The sequence below is a fragment of the Citrus clementina genome, unplaced genomic scaffold (assembly GCF_000493195.1).
Source record: "Citrus clementina cultivar Clemenules unplaced genomic scaffold, Citrus_clementina_v1.0 scaffold_6, whole genome shotgun sequence".
Taxonomy (NCBI): Eukaryota; Viridiplantae; Streptophyta; class Magnoliopsida; order Sapindales; family Rutaceae; genus Citrus; species Citrus x clementina.
The window spans coordinates 17,618,293-17,637,790 of NW_006262139.1; the positions used below are offsets into that span (position 1 = coordinate 17,618,293).

The window sequence follows — 19,498 nt, forward strand, 5'->3', positions numbered from 1 at the left end:
TTTCCCACTTACTTTCGATTCTTTTTTTGATTTCAATTTTGCCAGTTTATAAAATAAAAAATTTAAAATCAGAAACAGTGTATTCACAAAAATATTTCCTACTCTCGAGTAAGTGCGTGCAATACACGCCTTGTTGGATAAGGGGTAGAGAAACTGAGATGGCGAGTAAGACATGCAAAAGGCTGTAGCGAGTGAGGAAGGATGAGATATACAATTACGAGAGAGTATAAAAATACGGCGTGTGGACATCACCGTAAAGTGCGCCACCAGGTGGCTTTTCTATCCAACAGCATCTGCATTTCGCATGCAATAAGGTTCAGAATCAAATTACCAAAAACACCCTGTCATTCTTCTTACCCTATCTGTTTATGAAATTATCAAACAAGTCTTTATAGTTTACACAAGTAACAAATAATCCTCAAAAGTTTTCGACTAACCTCAAATCCATCCTCACCACCCAAAAATCAAAAGACTAGCACAATTTTATCTCAACTACGAGTGATGAGGGGAGTTATAAATTTTTATACAAATAAAAATAGATAAATTTATTAATTAGATAAAAATATAAAATAATAAGAATACATCATTTAGGTCATGAACTGTTTAATTTAATGAATTAAATAATGTTATATCAACTTATATAAAATAAATTTATATAAAAATTTGTAATTCTATAATTACTTCTCAACTAATATAGAATAGTGTATATTACTTATTAATTAATTTTATAAACTATCGTAATAATGGGTATATAAAAAGTTAATAAATATTTAATGCATATTATTTACTTACATGAATTTTATATATCAACTTTTAAATCTCTTATCAGTGATACAAATAATTCCTCTTCTTGAAAGTGCATTACCATGATAATAACATAATATAAGGCCAGCGATAAATTTATGGACCACTTTGTTACTTTTACAAATTAAATGGATGAATCTGAGAATTACCCTTTACACTATTACAAAACCTTGCGCCGTGCAAGGAATGTTATAACACGTGTCAAATGTCAACGATGGAAAATGGTGTAAAAAAAAAATTTGAAAAAAAAAATATCATCGTGGTATTTATGATGTCAGGCTATTAGGTGATGATGCAGTTAGGTGTCTTAAAACTGTAAACAATACCTACTACAATGAAAGAGAAACGCTAACACACGCGCCGTGATGAATGAGTCGTCACACGTGGATTACACGATGGCTTTGCTTTTGTAACACAAAAACGGTTTTTAAATCGATAACGATTCATTATTACTCACGACTTAGTGATGGCCATGATTGCTACGATTACAAATCTGTTTGTCGATGCACGTTATGTGGAAGCGGGCGAGTAGCCAATAGCCATAGCTCTCTCTATATCCGCCTCCACTTTATTGAGTAACATATTTTAAGATAATTTTAATTTGAGTAATAATGTATTGAGGTGTTAATTATCGGAAAATTTTAAGTTGTTTGATCCAAGATTTAGTGCATATGCCATTCAAAATCACAATGTTCCACTTAAAGTTTACAGAGTCACTTCATAATGAACAACCATTAATTTATGATGACATTATAAATTTAGAACAAAAATTATTAATGGTTCATCCAAAGTTTAATTAAACACTCTTAATTTACTAAATATTTTACTGTTCTACCTTAAAAAATTACAGTTGTTCAACCACAATTACAAACGCACCTTTAAAAGGAGAAAAAAAAAAGACACCACTTTGCTATTAAACTCAATGTATATTCATAGATTTTCTTGTCATTTGATTTGTCAAGGAGAAAGCACATATGGACGTAATAAATTTTGACCATCCATTTTCACCAGTACACTTTGCTTCTTTTTAATATATGAACTCCTTTATAACAATTCTAACCTTGTTCATATAGAGAAAATGATAGTTTTTCTATGTCATTTAATTCTAAGTAGATGAGTCGAGTCTTTCTAATGGTTATAGGAGTTTATTTCTCATTAATTTTGAATCCTTGGTTTCAATAGTGTTAGCTATTTATAATGGTATTGTATAGAATATTATTAAAAAATACATTTAAAATATAAAAATTGTCATTTTAGAATATTTTAGCATATAAACAGCTTGATGATATGAGCTGCGAACCTTATAAAAACTGATAATTTTGAAAGATTTTGTATATATTTTATTTTTATTAAATTTTAAGTGGATCATTACAACAAATCATGCGAAACAAAAAATATTTATTCTAATCAATTAAATTATGTCACATAAGTTCGTATAAAATAAGTTATAACTTTATCATTCCATAATCCATATGCCTTTTGTAAGTTTATTCTGAAATTTTTATATAGGTAAACAAATGAAATTAACGTTAATTATAGAGCTTTGTTAGTAATTATTTTATTGTGATGCTTAGTTATTTTGTTTCCAAAAGCTCGGATTTGTCTGTTACATCATTTTAAACGCTCATGGGCCACGGCATCGTAACGTTCCAACAGAAAATTATTGTTTAACTTTCCTTCTGTCCAGTTACTATTACTATATTATTTTAATCATTTAATGTATACATGTTAGACGTTTTCTAAGAATGATATTTTTTTTGTCATGATGACTATTGATTGATTATTGATTACGTTTCATTTGATTGTGATTTTCTATTTTTTAAATCAAAATTAGCTCCATATATAATTTTGCTTTAAAATGAGAATGGGACTTTTATAATTTGGGGTCCGACTAAGTTATATTATTTGTATAAAAGAGCCAATTAATGACAACCCACTCCTTAGATTAGAACAATGACACAAGCTAACAAAACAAAAAAAAAGGCACGACCAATTTTATCGGTAGATTTGACCGTCTGTAATTATTAGTTATTTGGAAACAATTTGTGGTTGATAGTACCAACTAAAGGGTTAGCATCAACAATTTGAGTAATGCTATAATCAGTTAATCACAAATTCTTATATAAATATAGATTATTTTCGAAGCATGGATTTTATTAATCATGAAATAGATTAGATTAAAAACTCTATAATTCATAAAATCTTGAATTGGATGTGGATTTGTGTCCCATTTGCGCAAACACCCTACAGTATTACATAAGACAAGAAATTTTAAAATTTTGATTTATCTCTTCTTATGTCCTGAATTATTTGGTTAGAATCACACTACGATAAATAATGATTATATAAATAAAGAAATAAATTAAGTTTTTATATGGTAGGAAATATATTAAGAGTGTAAGGGTAGTTTAGAGAGTAAAATTTAAATATTTGACATAATATGTTTGTAGCTATTCTTATGCCACGTAAAATTCATTAAATTGGAATTGTCTAATGAAAAGGAAAATTCCTATAAGTTTTTATTCAATAACTTAACTATTAGTCACAGCTTTATAAAAAAATAATAATTTAATACGAATATTATATTAGATCAACACTGAGTGTAAATCTTATAATAATATGTCTTTATATTCTTGCCACTAATTTTTCTTTTTTTAAACTAAATTTCTTAAGTTTTTTTGGAAAAAAATAAAATAAAGTTAAGTTAACAATAAAAATTAGTAAAAAGAATTAACCAATAATTTAAAAATCCTATAATTATTTTTTGTCTCTTTCTCGTTTGAGAGAAGTGTAAGAATAAAATATTTTTAATAGAATATAATACTCTAAACTAAACTACTTCAGCCGATTACCCGTCCTCAACTTTAAATTATAGTAATTATTTCCATCCGTTGGATTTGACGAGTCAAGATCCAGCGTATAATATGGCTGAGCTGTTAGTTACAGATAATGCAACTTCGATGCGGCTACAGATCGAAGACCTTTTATCAGCCCAAGATAATTTTTAATTTATTATAAATATTTGTGTGAATATCGGTGCACATAAAAGAATAAAAATAACATATGTATTAAGCAATACGACATAAAAAATCTTACCAATATATATATATATATATATAGGATCCACCTATGTTACAACAGTTGCACTATACCACACTTTTTGTCTCTATTTGGCAGAGCCGTTGGATGCTTTATTGTTCAATCTAACGGCTACAAATATTTTTTTTAAAATCGAACAGCCACTGGTTAACGGTTTAGGCGGTTGCTTTAATACAGATAAGATTTGCTGGCCATGGATACTTGAGGCAATTGTAAACTGAAATTGGTATAAGAAGATCGCAAACATCAAGTAATTGAAACTAAAAGTGATTCCGACATCGATCTTCACTTGTTGAGGCAACATATATGCTGAAAATTGGTACAAGAGATTTGTAAAATTAGTTCAACAATTCCGATCATGAATAAGAACACGGTCTCTCATGTGCAGGCAACCGACGACTGGATTGTTATGCTATTAGAACGAGTGATTCGGTTGTTTAGTTGTTGTTGGGTGGCTTTGGTGTAGGAGTCAAATTGAAATTGAAGAGTCCAAACCAAATTGGCTTTTGATGATTTAATAGCTGGATACAGTACCAAGTGGTCCTCCAAATTCTAAACTTCAAAACACTAAACTTGCCATTAATCGGTGGTTGTTGGTGTGCTTGGCATTAATTTGGTGCTTGTTGGCCATTGATTAGTCATGAATTTGGTGCCTGGTGTCCATTGATTCAACCATCTCCACGACGGCAGCAAGGCAAGAACCCTAATTGTATAAAGCAGTTGACCAGTGGCTGTTCGATTTAAAAAAAAAATTGCAGCCGTTAGATTGAACAATAAAGCATCCAACGGCTCTGCCAAATAGAGACAAAAAGTGTGGTATGGTGCAACTGTTGTAACATAGGTGGATCCATGAATATAATAAAAAAATGACAACAATGCAACAATAAGTGTACAATAAAAATTATGATTAAAAAATAATTTATAAAATTCTTGTTTATTTTATTGATAGAGATTGTGAAATATTTAGATAATTCCGTATAATAAAATAAAAATAGTAAGTATGACTATGAAGGAAATAAATCATAAAATTATAAAAATGTTATAATACTAGTGATGATGTTATAATATATTAGGGTAAGGCTACAGTGCAACTGTGGTACCGTGCCACAGTTGCACCAGTCGTTGGATCCACTCAAATGAGTGGGATCCACTTGAATAAGTGGGAATCCAACGGTTGGGTGCAACTGTGACACGGTACCACAGTTGCACCACAGTTTTATCCAATATATTGACATGTTTTTCTTTCAATTAGACCAAACACAATAATTTTTATTATAAACCAAAGGAGAAATAGCATTTTAGCCTATTATAATATATTGACATGTTTCTCTTTCAATTAGACCAAATCATAACAGTAGTTTTTTAAGTTCAAAAAAAAAATCATAACAGTTTCTTTAATAAATTAAAGGAGGAATAATTTTTAACCTGCTATAATATATTAACATATTTTTCTTTTAATTAGACCAAATAATTACATTTTTTATAATAAATAAAAGCAAGAATAATATTTTAACCTTTAATACTTTCGATTTATTCAATAAATATATAATTTAATCATCTTATAAAATAAAGTTTATTTAGAGACATATACTTGAAAATAACTAAAATTTTATATTATATAAAAAATTAAAAAAAAACGGTATAAATGAACTTTTGCTGGGCTAGGCAGCAGGGCTGTAGATCCGCCACTGCAATATAATAAACTCAATTTGCTTTTCGCATACATCGCATAATGGTCAGATGATACGCTGCGTTCATTCTACTACTGTTTTATTCTCATTTTTTTCAAAAAAAAAATAATAATAGGGGAAGAAGGTATTGGCTGCTCTCAAGTCTCGATATGCTTTAGGCGGTAGTACCCAGACTCTCATTCCGGGACACACTCCTTATCTAAGAGAGCGTGTCGCGGCCTTCTGTATTTTGTTTGATAAAACCAAATATCATTTCTCACAGATAACCAACCACCATGGCGGGAACCGCCGCCACCGTTAATCTCTCATCAGCGCCCTATCTCCTCCGCCGTTCGTCATTTACTACACTCTCGTCAAAGCCGTCCGTACTCCCAATGCGACCACGTTCCAAATTTCCCAGTAAAATTGATAGCCCTGTCATTTTATTTTAGATATGGGTATTGAAATTGGATGAGATGTAATTGTTAAGTGCTTGGGTTTCGGTTGCAGGGATCTACGCGTTTAGTAGCAACGATATCAAAGTGGGTTCCAACATTGAAGTTGACGGAGCTCCGTGGCGTGTTTTGGGTATAATGTTTGTAATCTCTTTTGTTTGGTTACTTTTAGCTCAACAAGTTAGTAATAATAGTTAATGGTAAAATTTTTTGCTATCATTCGTAGAGTTTCTTCATGTGAAACCTGGGAAAGGAGCAGCATTTGTGAGGACCAAGCTTCGCAATTATATGTCTGGAACCACTGTTGAGAGAACTTTTCGTGCAGGGATTACGGTATCCTTATTTTAAACCGCAATTCTAATTTTTCCAATTAGTGAGTTTAACTGGGTTTGCAGAGTGCCGACGGCCAAACATTTTACATTTCAAAAGAACACCAACTTTATTTGCCAGCTTAGTGATTTCATCCTTGGATTATAAGGAACACCAAAATTTCTGGGTTGTTCGTGCATTTAGGTTTTGTTTTTTTCTTCACTTTGGCGCTTGTAAGTTGTTGAGGATTAGTCATTTGAAGGGAGTAATTGCTTCTGAATCAATGATCCTAAGCACTAATGTTTCGGTTGATTTCAAAGTAATAAGAATTCACTGCCCAAATGGTTTCCATAAATCTTGTAAAGGTGCAAGCTTTTTTGGTAATATATTTGTGACTTGGAAATTCAAATCCAGTTGTTATAAGTGGTGTGCAGTGGTTTCAGACCGTAAAAAGATTTGGGTGCATTCATAATATGATCAAAATGTTGCAGTTACATAGAGTTATAGAATATTTATTAGCATGACATTGTTATCTTAGGTTGGGTTTCGATGGTGTGACTGTATGCTTCAATGCAGCATGCAGTCATGGTTATTGATCTGTTGATCATTCACAGCTGTTCAGTTGCATACATCGTGTCCAACAGAACAAGGATGCCCATATTTTGTGCCCTTTCAATGAGTCAAGGATAGAAGTAGTGATCTAAAGACATTACTTGCCGTTAATACACATTTATTAACTAGCCATAATTCTTCTGGTGACAAATTATTGTGCTTTCCTGGCAACCAAAATTTAAGTCTGGAAGACCAGAAAAGATGATCAAGGTTGATTGGCATTTGGGAAAGGGGATGAAGTACTGAAAACCCCTTCAGTTGTGCTTGCTGCTTCAAGGGCACTTTGTTGTACTAGAGATTGATGAATGAAGATGACCATTTTTTTTTTTCGTTTGGATCTTTTAGATGTTTCTCTTAGTAGACGCATGGTGCATGCCAAGTCTTGACAATAGCATATTGTACCAGCTTTTGAAAGTTCATTGAAACTGATTTCATATTGTGCATGGACAAGCTTCATTTATGACTTCATTACACCACATTGAAATTGGATCCCTATTTGTATCTTTTATATGCATTTATACGTGTAATATTTCTCCAGGTTGAAGAGGCAGATGTATTCAAGGAAACCAAGCAATTCACGTACAAAGATGGCTCCATGTTTGTGTTTATGGATCTGGTATTGTTCAAATTAATTTTTATCCAGCTTCATCTAATTTGTTATATATTTTACTTTATTTTTAAATTTAAATATACTTAGTTCCCATCTATTCTTGTTTGGCAATAGTATTATGCATTATTACATTATCTGGCATCATTTTGTTTGGTAGATTTGAGGAATGTTGGAATCATTTCATCATAAAGGAAAGAAATAATTATTATTTCTCATTTTTTGAATTCAAAGAGCAATGACTGACATTCAGTATCTTGTTTCTCTCTTTCTTTCTTTTTTTGTTTTTTCCACCCATTTTATGTCTCTAATCCACAATGTCATACTTTTTACAGACCACATTTGAAGAAGTTCGTCTTAATGAGACAGATGTCGGAGATAAGAAAAAGTGGCTGAAAGAGGGAATGGACTGCAATTTGCTATTCTGGAAAGGAAAAGTAAATTTCTATTAAGTTTAGATATTTAAAAAGGCGAATCTTTCCTAGATAACTAAATAGACATTTCCTTGATGACTAGGAAGCTCCATCCATGTATATTAGCTGTATTCTTACATTCACAAGTTAGCTACATGTGCTTACATTCATAAGGGTGGCGCCATCCTTACTGCTTGATAAAGTTGCATTGCCATTTGCACTATCTGCTGCTTAACAGTCCTTTGATTGATATGCTTGCAGATTATTGATTTTGAAGTTCCAATTACAGTTCAGCTGACTGTGGTTGATGTTGATCCTGGCCTTAAGGGTGACACTGCTTCAGGTATTGTCATTTTGCTTCTCTATGAAATTCTCGATTGCTTATCCTTTTGGTATAGTTGTAAGTTTGTTGCATTAAGTAATGATCCGTGGAGACAAGCCAGAAGGTTTTTTCAAGATCTGGTTTTGATATGACTAAGTTGAACGGGTCAGAACCTAGTGCTATACCATATTAGTCAGCTTCGTGACCAGTTTGGATGCACTTGATTTCATTTCAGTAGGTTATGTAGGGAAGAAAACCAATTAACAACTAATTATTATTGACAAGGCAACAACTAAAGTCTCTTCAGTGCTTTCTCATGTGTTGAAGTTTTATGTTTAAATAATTCTGTTCTGGTGTACGACTTTTCTTTGGTGCAATTTCATTTAATGTCCAAATTCTTCTTGAACTTGTTTGAGAAATAAAGTTGTTGTGGCAGGGGGGTCAAAACCAGCAACTCTAGACACTGGTGCTGTGGTGAATGTACCATTATTTGTCAATATAGGTGATGAAATATTGGTGGACACAAGAACTGGGCAATACATGACTCGTGCATAGGCCTAGCTTATGGAGATCTCTTTCATCGGCAAAATTTTTTATATACTTTTGCTGTAATGGTAGCCTGTTGTATCTTCATTGATGCCAGAAATGTACACGAGCCTGAGATAGTTAAGGGGTTTCAAACCTTGGCTCTCTGCAGTAGTTAGTTCCATTTACATACATTTAGAAATATGAGTCGATATAATTCTTCTTTATGGATTAGGCTTAGTTCAGAACTCAGTTGAGCAAGAGTTTCAATTTATCTGCTGGTGTTACAAATTTCCCTATGGGAAATATAAGCTAAAATTCCGGTAATAACATTACCACTTATCAGTGTAAAAGAATTTCTATAATACGATAAATAGATAATTCATTTTCCAATCAGATAAACATATCTGTAGAACAAGCCTGCCTAAGGTTCAATCCTGTGGTTTCCTTTGGGGAATAACGCCTTGTTTCAATGCAGCACCATATAGAGCACAAGCATCGTAAGACTTTTCCAGTTGGTCTAGCTTTGTAATCAGCATGTCATATGATGTTCTGCTTGGAATTTTAGCATGCTCATACATGAGAAATAAGAGCAACAATGCCTTGTCAATCTTTCCTTCACCACAAAGCGCTTGAATCACATTGTTAAAGGTGATCGTCCGAGGAATATGACCCATTTCAATCGCATGATGCAAATGGATCAAAGCCTCATCAGTTTTCTTTCCCTTGCCAAGAGTTCGGATCACTATTCCATACGTTCCAGGGTCCGTGACAGAAACTTTTTTAGTCATTTTCTCAAACACTTGATAGGCATCTTCTAACAAGTCCTTCTCTTCCCATGATTTCATGCATAGCCCTCTTAGCAGACTATTCATCATCCTCTCATCAACCTCAAATCCAAATCTCACCATTTCCTTGAAAATGCTCACTGCTGGCCTTATTTTCCCCCATTTCAACAACCCGTTTAACAAGGTGCTATAACTAATCTTATCAGGCAAGCAATTCCTCTTCTTCATAAGCTTCAACAAACCAACACCCTTCATAGGCGTCCCTTCCTTACAATACCCATTAAAAAGTGTGTTAAAAGTGACCACATTTGGCGTCACTCCCCTCTCAATAGCCTCATTAAGCAATTCCATAGCCTCATTTGACCTACCCACTTTACAAAACCCATCCATAACAGCGGTATACGTATAAACATCAGGCTTCAAGCCATCATTCTTAACATTCATCAACATTTCATATGCCTCCTCCACTCTTCCCACATAACACAAACCCTTTAACAAACAATTATACGTCTGAATATTCGGCTTGCAACCTATTCTACCCATTTGGTCAAGAACCTCAAGAGCTTCCTTCAACCTCCCACTTTTGCACAATGAATTTACAAGAATAGTAAAAGTTGTAACATTTGGATGATACCCATTATCAAACATGCAATCAATAACCTTTCTGGCCTCAAAGAAACCATTCTTGTTGCAATAACATCTAATCATAATCGAAAATGTCCAAGAATTTGGCGCTAACCCATAAGATGATGCCTCAGAGAAAAATTTCACGGCAGTTTCTTGCTCATTTAACATGACTAAAGCCATGAGCAAGTCGTTGAAGTCAGACACACTCCAATTTGTCCCATCCTTTTTAATGCTATCGAATATATCGATTCTCTCTTTCAAGGGTGATGCTTTGATTCTATCAACGAACCTTTGCGCTTGTAGACTACGAGGGTTCTCTTTCAAGTCCAAGCTTTCTGCCGTAGATAGTGACGCAGCGGCAAAAACAACTAGCTTGTTGAATTATGGGATTTTGTTGTGGTTGCTTCTGTTGGTGTTGGTGAAGATGAAAGAATTACTAGGCACAAGAGAAGACATCACGCTGAGCAGAGTCTTATCCTCTTTACCGAACTAACGAATTTATACCGGAGGAGCAGCAGGTTGTATGACATATCGCTTCGCTGTATGATATATGCATGACCAGTCGTTTACTACATCGTTTTTCTGTATGATAAGTCGTTTGCTGCTTTGAACAAAACGACAACTAATTACGAATTTGGTAAAGTCATTTCGTTTCTTGATTAATGGGACTTTAAATAAGACCATAATGATCAGTTGCTCAACTAGATAACCCAGAGTAGGAATTATATATTCATAACAAGTCATTGGCTTTAGCTTTCAACAAATCAAAGAACAAAATCATCTACCAATCACCAACATCGTTGCGTATAAATATATATCATTGTAGAGAAAAAAAGATTGTATCTTTTATAGTCATATTACATAATATTTGTTGTGAGAATTTGCTAAATGCCCAAATGATCATTAGTTAATCAAAAGCGCAAAGATTTACTAAAGGCCTTGTTATACTTTAGATTTTTGGGATCTGGTACTTCCTTAACCTTTCTTCCACCGTTGTTGTGGTTGTTCTTGTGGCTAGCCTTTAAGCCAAGAATGGGCTTGAACAACTTCTTTAGAACCTTACCAAAACCATACCCACGTCGGCCTTGTCTCACCTGAGTGTTCATCAGCGGGCGCAGGCGCAGCACCGGCACCGGTAGCTGTGGTGGTGCGGATGCCAAGCATTTCGACTGAGGCAGGCTTGGTTCCGAGAGGCTCCTACGCAGAATGGCTTGGTTCAGTTGCACTTCAAATGAGAGTCTCTCGAATTGATCCAGCAGCGTGCTCTGCTCGTCCCCAAATCTCCTTAACACCACCTCTATTTCGTCGACGCTGCTTTTGTTCTTGTTCTTGATTCTTTCGCTTGGTAAAGCCATTGTCATATGATGTGATGTGATGTGATGTGATTGGAGCATATGTGGTTTATGGTTTTGCGCATCACTTGTTTATAGTCATATGAAATGTCAGATGGAAGGTTTTAAGGATTCTTTTTTTGATCCTGTTAAAGTGGCTTCAGCTTGAAAGAAGCTGAGTTTGGAATTAGAAAGCCAAGCAGCTGGATTGAAGCGAAGGGGGAAAAAGAATCAAGGAAATAGTGCCTGCATTGAAACTGCAAAGGCTGTCAAATCAAAGTGAAGTGTTGCAGTATCCCAGATTCCCAGTTGTCTCAAGCAATAAATATGCGACGCTACTTCGGTCACATTATGGGCCGTATTCTTTTTGGAAATAGCTATCCATTATGCAATGCTACCAACCAAATCTCATTTCTTTTCTCTTATAATTCAAGCCGGAATTCCCTTAAAAAAATTCAACCATAAATATCAATTTATTGCAACTTTAAATGATAGATTTTTTTTTTTTTTTTTGTCCCCTTTAAGAGTTAAATCCCATGTCCCAATTGAATATTTTGAGCCAGGCTGGCAATCGTTATAAGCCAAAGCATAGTTTACGACTTTATGCTTGCTTGTAGGGAACAAATTGTGTTTTATTCCCTAACATTCTTCTCCTTTTTAAGAGTCTTGGCTCACACAAAAGGTTCTGGTAGCATATACAAAATCTAAACTGATTTAGATTTATTATTCTAATCTAATACGTGCTTTAATTTTGTCATTTTTCACCACTGACGTTTTTGAAAAATGAAAATAGTGGTCTACATCTTGTGTTTCTGGATTTGAGAATGCGTCTATGATAGCATACTCGATGTTGTCATATAGCCTATGTTTTCATTTTTATTTTCAAAATTTTGTAGTAACCATCCTTAAAAATAAATTGTAAAACAAATAGAACAGATTCTTTTTTACAATAATAAAAGCCAAAACAAGTTATACACGTTAGCTTTGTGATTTACGGAACAAACTTTAAAATAAATCAAGAAACAAATTTTCATGCATTGTCCAAAGAATAATAAATAAGGGTGTTCATAAAATAAATAAATAAATAAATAAGGGTGCGTTTGATCACGTTTTTTGTTCGGTGTTTTTTGTTTGGTTAAGTTATTTTCTAATAATTAGTAAAAAAATTAGAGAATAAAACATTTTCGTTTTTGAACTTTTATAAAGAAAACTCGAAAATGCCAAATTGAAGTTTTTAACTGTTTGGAGAACGATTAAAAAAGGTAAGGTAAAAAGTGATGCTAACTGTTATTATTTCAATTATCACTTTATTGATTCTTTATTTAATTACTTTTATGTTATCCTTTCAAATTTTTACTTCTTCTACACCATATCATTTTCTTCTTCATTATAATCACTCAACAACCCTTATATCTTCGTAACAAGATATAGATACTTATTTTTCTAATTCTCTAATTTTGTTTATTGTTCATTAAAATTTTATATGATCTTCTATTATGTCAAATATGACATGAAGATCCCTCTCTTCTTTTTTTAATTTTTACCTAGTAAGAATGAATAATGGTGCTTTATTTTAAATTATTTTATTTAAGTTCATATGTGCTTATGTATTTTTCGTATTTTAAGTATGTACTTTGTTATAATACTAAAAGCATTAGTTGTTTATTTTGTTATATGCTAATTAATTTCTTAAACTTAGTGAATTATGAGAGGGTTTTCTGAAAATTATTATTATTACGTGAAATTTGATCTCATTTTGATTAAAATTAAAATAATAAAAAATAAAATATTTTCATGTAGAATTTTTTACTGTTTTCATTTTCATATGTTGTTTTGAAAACAAACTACCAAGTAAATTTTCATTGTAAAAAACATCACATCAAAAATATTATTCTCCTTCTCTAAAATAAGAGCCAAAAACACTAATTAAAAAATATTATTATACACGTCTTAAATATCTACTTTATTTTTATCTTCTTCTCTTTCTTCCATCAAATTTATCTCTAACTCTCATTTCTCATCTTCTCCTTCTCTCTCCCTTAATAGTAAATCTAAACTCTTATCTTCTTCATAAAGATGTAATTAAAACAAAAGAAAAAAAAAAAGAAAACCATGATCACAAAAAAAAAATCAATAAAAGCTTCGTCATTTTCAGTTTTGAAAACGAAAAATATTGTCTGAAAAACAGCACCAAAACACTCTATCCATATCCTAAAATTTGGCAAAATCTCAATGGGCCTGTCGTGTAAGGCCCAAATGTTTTTGGTAGAACGTAAGGCCCATATTTAAAAGAACTCAAAATGACGCAAATCATGCACACGTCACCATTCCCAGATGCCCAGATTAGATTTACCCGCGTAAACCCTAATTGATCTAATCAATGTGCTTGCTTATTCAATTTCAGTTGAATTCGGGACCCAAAAATTTGTCCTCTCTCAATTTATTATTAATTTGTCCAATTTTTATTCAACTGCGTCAAATCCAAGCTCAGATGCATCAAAAACTGTATGAAAGCTTCTAATTTTGCAGCAAAGATGAGATTTTGGGATCGAAAATTGCCGCAGTTTTTGGGGATTTGATTTCCACGGGCCAAGCCGCTAAGTTCAAATTTTGGAACCTTATAACAGCAAGTTGTTAGAGGTAGTTTAATTGGTTAATAATAATGGATAAAAATGTAGCCCTTGCAGTGTTTTTCTTGTTTTCGATTTCTATTGCCGATGTTGCCCATGCTACATTTCGATACTTAGCTGCAGCTCCCCCACAAAATAATACCACTTCAGCGCAAGTAATTCTCCATTCCTCTCATTTGATGTTGATTATTTTTTAAATGGATGATTTTATTTTTTTAAAAAAATTTTTTGTTAGGTTACAGGCGAAAATAAACAGGATCCTAATCAGATTGGACCAGTGAAAAAGCCAGAAAACGTTCAACCATCCAACAATTCAGCGCCTTTGGATCCGAAACCGATCAGTAAAACGGATTTGGTTAGTCCACCTCAAAATCCAATTACAGGTAACAGCAAAAAATTGAATTTTCCGCGTTCAGGAAGTTCCACTGGCCAAAATCAAATAGTCCCAAAGGATGTTAACCATAAGGATGATGGAAAGAATTCAAGTCCTCTTGATAAGGGAAAGAATCCAGAACATGTAAGTGGTACTGATTTGTTAAGTCCTCCTAATAAGGGGAAGAGTCCAGAGCATGTAAATGGTATGGATTTGTTGAGTCCTTCTCCAGTAAAGGAAAATGTAAGTGGTACAGATTTTTTGAGTCCATCTCCAGTAAAGACACATGTTAATGGTACGGATAATAGGAAGAATGGTGGAGTTAAAGAGAAAGCTATTGATGATAAAAGCAATGAAAATGGAAAGAGTGGTGGAGCAAAAGGGAAGACTAATGATGATAAACGCAGCGAAACAGATAATGGGAAGATTGGCGTAGGGAAAGAGAAGACTGATGATAAAAGCGATGAAACAGAGAATGGGAAGAATGGTAGAGCGAAAGAGAAGCCTATTGCTGATAAAACAAATGTAACAGATAATGAGAAGAATGGCGGAGTTAAAGAGAAGAGTGATAAAAGCAATGAAACTGATAATGGGAAGAATGGTGGAGCGAAGGAGAAGAATACTGATGATAAAAGCAATGAAATGGATAATGGGAAGAACGGTGGAGTTAAAGAGAAGACTATTGATGATAAAAGCGGTTCAGAGTTCGGGGTTAATGAAACATGCAATGGGTTACATAAGTGTGAGGATTTGAAGGCACTGATTGCCTGCATTCAAAATTTTGACACTGGTAATTTATATAGCCTGTTTTTTTTTTTTTCCTGTGTAGTTTGGTTTTTGTATGCATTTGTGTAATTTTAAGAGGCATTCTGGATGCTGTTTCTCTTACTAGAAATGCTTGTTTGATGTTACGAAATACTATTTGGAATACTTTAGGATTTGGATAGTATGTGTTTAAGAGATTATGCAATTACTTGGACAATGGTTGTAGGATTTAGTTTGCAATGTTGAGGATGAGAAGATAATTGATCTGGAATTATTTATTTGCATTTATATTTGGATGAGAAGAGTTTGAAAGTGTCTATTAGGAGAGAACTGATATTACATTAGGTGTTAGACATTGGCTTAATATCTTTCCTGGATATTAGTGATTGCTATGATTATTTGGTTGCACTGTTCCTTGCATCTATAAGATTAATGCTCTCTAGAATTAAAGTAAACCAGCTCTAGAAAAGCTTAGGATATCTGGAGACTAATTCTCAGATGTCATTGACGTGTAAGATTAATATGCATCTTTAATAGTGTGTCGCCCTATTGAAGTTGTGTTCGAAGGTTGATTAATCTCTTGGTCGTTAGGTAGTATTGTTTTCAGTACATTAAGAAGGTGTGATTTATCATTCATCATTCAGTTAATTATTACTTTTGATATGCAAAATGTTGATGGCAATCTAAAACTTTTTAAGCATTTTATCTCTTTTTATTGCAACTGGCATGAGAATCAACTAGTTATTATGCTTCAAAAATAATATGATTATTGATATGCTATTTCTTTTGTTCTGCTTCTTCCTATAAATATCTTTTAAACTAGTTGAAGCATAGTTGGCATTTTGATCCTTTTTCCTGGTGTTTCTGCTAAGAAAGTACTGTCAAAGATCAAGTTTATTTGCCTCCCTGTCATGTCAACAAAATCTTTGTATTAGTTTCCATTGTTCTTCCCGAATGCGTTGATTTAAATATGTAGATAAATTTGATCTTCTCTTAGGTTTAGCTCCAGGGTGCAAGGTAGGGTTTTGGTAGTCACTAGGTTGCATTTTTAATCTTATCAAATAAACAAATGAATAACTTACATGTTTTTGCCCCTTTATTAGCACACATTTTCCTTTAGTTCAATCTTTACTTTAGATATTTTCTCATTGGACAAGAATAGTGCAAAAGGATTCATGCAGCTTATTTAGTTGAATTAATGCTTTGTTAGTTAGGTTGAGCACCTACACTTCATATCATTATCTGTTCATTTGTGATTTCAGGATTTGCCCTGTCCCAAGTTATGTGTCTGGGAGTTTGATAGCTATGTTCATGCAGGCAGATTGTAGCTCTTCATTATTTGGAGTGTTTAAGGTGTTTAAAACACGGTAATCCTTCATCTAATTTCCTTTTCTGTTATCAGGGTCCGGAGAATTAACTATTCTAGTCCAAAATGAAGGAGAAAAGACTCTGATAGTTACTATTCCCATCCCAACTGCTGTTGAAAACCCTTTGAAGCAGCTAAAAATACCTAAACACCAAACTCAAAAGGTAGGGAATCTTTTTTCTTTTAATTTTTTTTTTTGCTGCTTATTATATTTTGGGAAATCATCATTTGTCCAGCCAATGTTTAATCACAGTTCAAAAATACTTTGCTGTTAAACTAAAATTTTGTTCTATAAACAATCAATTTGTTTTAAGAAAATATATAGATAACTAAATTTAACAAAGAAGAAAAGGGGAAAGAATAAAAAAGGTAGAAAATTTGAAAAAAAAAAATCTTTGGGGGGGGGGGGGGGGTGGAATTTCTTTCTCATTTTTTCTATTTTACCCTGTGATGTCATCAAAACTAACAGCCATTAATGTCGAAGTGGAAAATTGATACACTTTGCAAATATTGGGGGGACTGCTAATAATTTTAAAAGGATTTGAGTATATTAAAACTTGCATTAAACAATGGGGGTGGACAAATGATAATTTCCTTTATATTTTTCAATGGAACTGTTAGATCTTTAGTTATAAGGTTTGAAATGAAAATTGAGGTTAAGCGGGTGGAGTGTATCTGTCAATCGAAATATATAATAAAAACAAGGAAAATTGAACTTTAACGGGTGGCATTTCTTGTGTTACTCTTAGGAAATGATTTTATCTGCAAGTTGCTAAGTTCAGATGGCCTGTCTGGAAATTTTATGAGTAAAAATGGCTGGTTTTGTTTGTTTTTGGTGGGGGGGGGAGAGATCGCGACTACCGTTACTAAGTCTTTTACTAGAAACAAAGCTAAGATATATATGAAAGCTAAAGGAAAAATTTTGGATAAACTAGAAGAATACTTTCTTTGTTGCTGATTTGGCTGAGATCTATGATCCTGATCATTTTTTCATGCTCATTTGACGATACAACAAGATTTGAACTTAGTTTAAAACAGCTTGTTTTTGTGTTTAAGTTTCTTTGCTCTCAGTTGTTTATTGTTTGTTTGTGCATTACTGTAAACAGTCTATGGGAAACTTCACTGATCATTTTATTTCGCCATTTGTTCATTTTAGATAAATATTTCCCTATCTGCTAGGAAGAACTCCAAACTTGTATTGAATGCTGGAAATGGTGAATGTGTGCTTCACATGGGTCGGCCTGCATCTGAAGAAAAAATTTTCATCTACCTCCCATCTTATGACAAGATTTTAACACCGATCAATGGTGCATATTTCCTGATTCTTTCTGTCCTCATATTTGGAGTGACATGGGCTTGCTGCAAATGTAGGAAGAGGAGATGGAATGATGGAGTTCCTTATCAAGAACTTGAAATGGGATTGCCTGAATCTGTTTCAGCTATGAATGTGGAAACAGCAGAAGGTTGGGATGAAGGTTGGGATGATGATTGGGATGAGAATAATGCAGTGAAATCACCAGGAGCATCTCGTATAGGGAGCATTTCAGCCAATGGTCTTACTTCTAGGTCTCCAAACAGAGATGGTTGGGAACATGACTGGAATGAGTAGAACTTTACTAGATGAGATACAAAATGGGTGTTTCACCAGGGACTTGGATGAGGACCAAGATATACAGAAAATTAGGAGAATTAATATACTGAATGTAAAGCATTCTCATACTAGTATTATAACAATAGTACTAGTATTATAACAAATAGTACTGAGAATTCGAAAAATAGGATGGTGAGGCGCATAATATTTATGCATTTTGTAACTGTTGTTAGCTCTCTTTGTTCTGTGAATGAACAGCACTTGACTGGTGGTTTTCCACAATTTTGTTTTCTTTTTTTCCCCCCTCCCCATTCCTTCAATGTTAGGAATAAGTTTTGGGAAGATGGCAAAAGTACTGTATACACAGTTGGTTATATACATATTTTTTTTTTGTTTTTACATGCTGTACTTTTTTATTTCAAGCTCTCATTTGACTGGAAAGTAATGACACTGCTTGGTTGGAACCAAAAAGCAGAAACAAGAATCAATGGTGCCTGTCATTCAATTCAAAACTCCATTCAATCTGTTCCCACAATGGATATGGGTATATTTCTTTCACTTTTAGCCACCTTGTTCAATGAAATGGGTGTCTTATCATTCTCAGATCACTCCAAATTTCATAATCTGAAGTAGATACTGCCAAGCTTTTGATTAGATTGTGAACTGAGGTCGAGCACTAATTGTATTAGTGGATCTACTTTTAGATTTTTGAATCAAAGTATCTTTGAGAAAATGGTTAAGAAGTTGAATTGAGACTCAAATTTTTCAACTGTTGCCACAAAATTCAATGTGTGCTGCAATCTGATGACAGTTAGTTTCTAAGCAACAAATAAGCTATAAGGCAAGAAACCAATAAATACTCTTCATCTTATTTTGGCTTTACTTCCCATGTTTTAATTTGGGCTTCAATTAGTTTTATGAACTACTAAGAAATTTATATATATAAGAAGAATTCCTTTTTATTTTCATGACCCATAAGCTTAAAAAAGCGCTTTTAAAAGTTCCCATGGCAAGCATGATGATTGTTGCGCACTAAATACTATCATGCATAAAGTTTTAGAAGTGCTTTTCAGGGCCCCCATGTGTTGTGCTCTGATGATGTCCTAGCTTATTTTCATTAGGTTCCCAGGCGTCCAACACCACCTGATTATATTAAACTTAACATCTAAGCGTTAATTATTATCCATGCTTGCAGAAACGAGAGAATCAGT

General features: G+C 33.3%; 3 protein-coding genes across 3 annotated transcripts; 2 read left to right on the forward strand and 1 right to left on the reverse strand.

The window, feature by feature from the left end:
• Positions 1 to 5,575: 5,575 nt before the first annotated feature.
• On the forward strand, positions 5,576 to 9,209 carry LOC18037949 (elongation factor P). Its single transcript, XM_006429515.2, has 7 exons — positions 5,576 to 5,993; positions 6,084 to 6,161; positions 6,255 to 6,361; positions 7,488 to 7,565; positions 7,892 to 7,993; positions 8,231 to 8,312; positions 8,728 to 9,209. Exons 1-7 carry the CDS (start codon positions 5,870 to 5,872, stop codon positions 8,844 to 8,846), a joined length of 690 nt encoding a protein of 229 aa, XP_006429578.1. The 5' UTR covers positions 5,576 to 5,869; the 3' UTR covers positions 8,847 to 9,209.
• Positions 9,210 to 9,233: 24 nt separating this feature from the next.
• Positions 9,234 to 10,685, reverse strand: LOC18038890 (pentatricopeptide repeat-containing protein At1g09900). Its single transcript, XM_006429519.2, has one exon. The coding sequence runs from the start codon at positions 10,409 to 10,411 to the stop codon at positions 9,248 to 9,250; it is 1,164 nt and encodes a 387-aa protein (XP_006429582.2). The 5' UTR covers positions 10,412 to 10,685; the 3' UTR covers positions 9,234 to 9,247.
• Positions 10,686 to 13,897: 3,212 nt separating this feature from the next.
• Positions 13,898 to 18,654, forward strand: LOC18038892 (dentin sialophosphoprotein). Its single transcript, XM_006429521.2, has 4 exons — positions 13,898 to 14,347; positions 14,428 to 15,355; positions 16,733 to 16,860; positions 17,853 to 18,654. The coding sequence occupies exons 1-4, from the start codon at positions 14,225 to 14,227 to the stop codon at positions 18,303 to 18,305; spliced, it is 1,632 nt and encodes a 543-aa protein (XP_006429584.1). The 5' UTR covers positions 13,898 to 14,224; the 3' UTR covers positions 18,306 to 18,654.
• Positions 18,655 to 19,498: the final 844 nt, after the last annotated feature.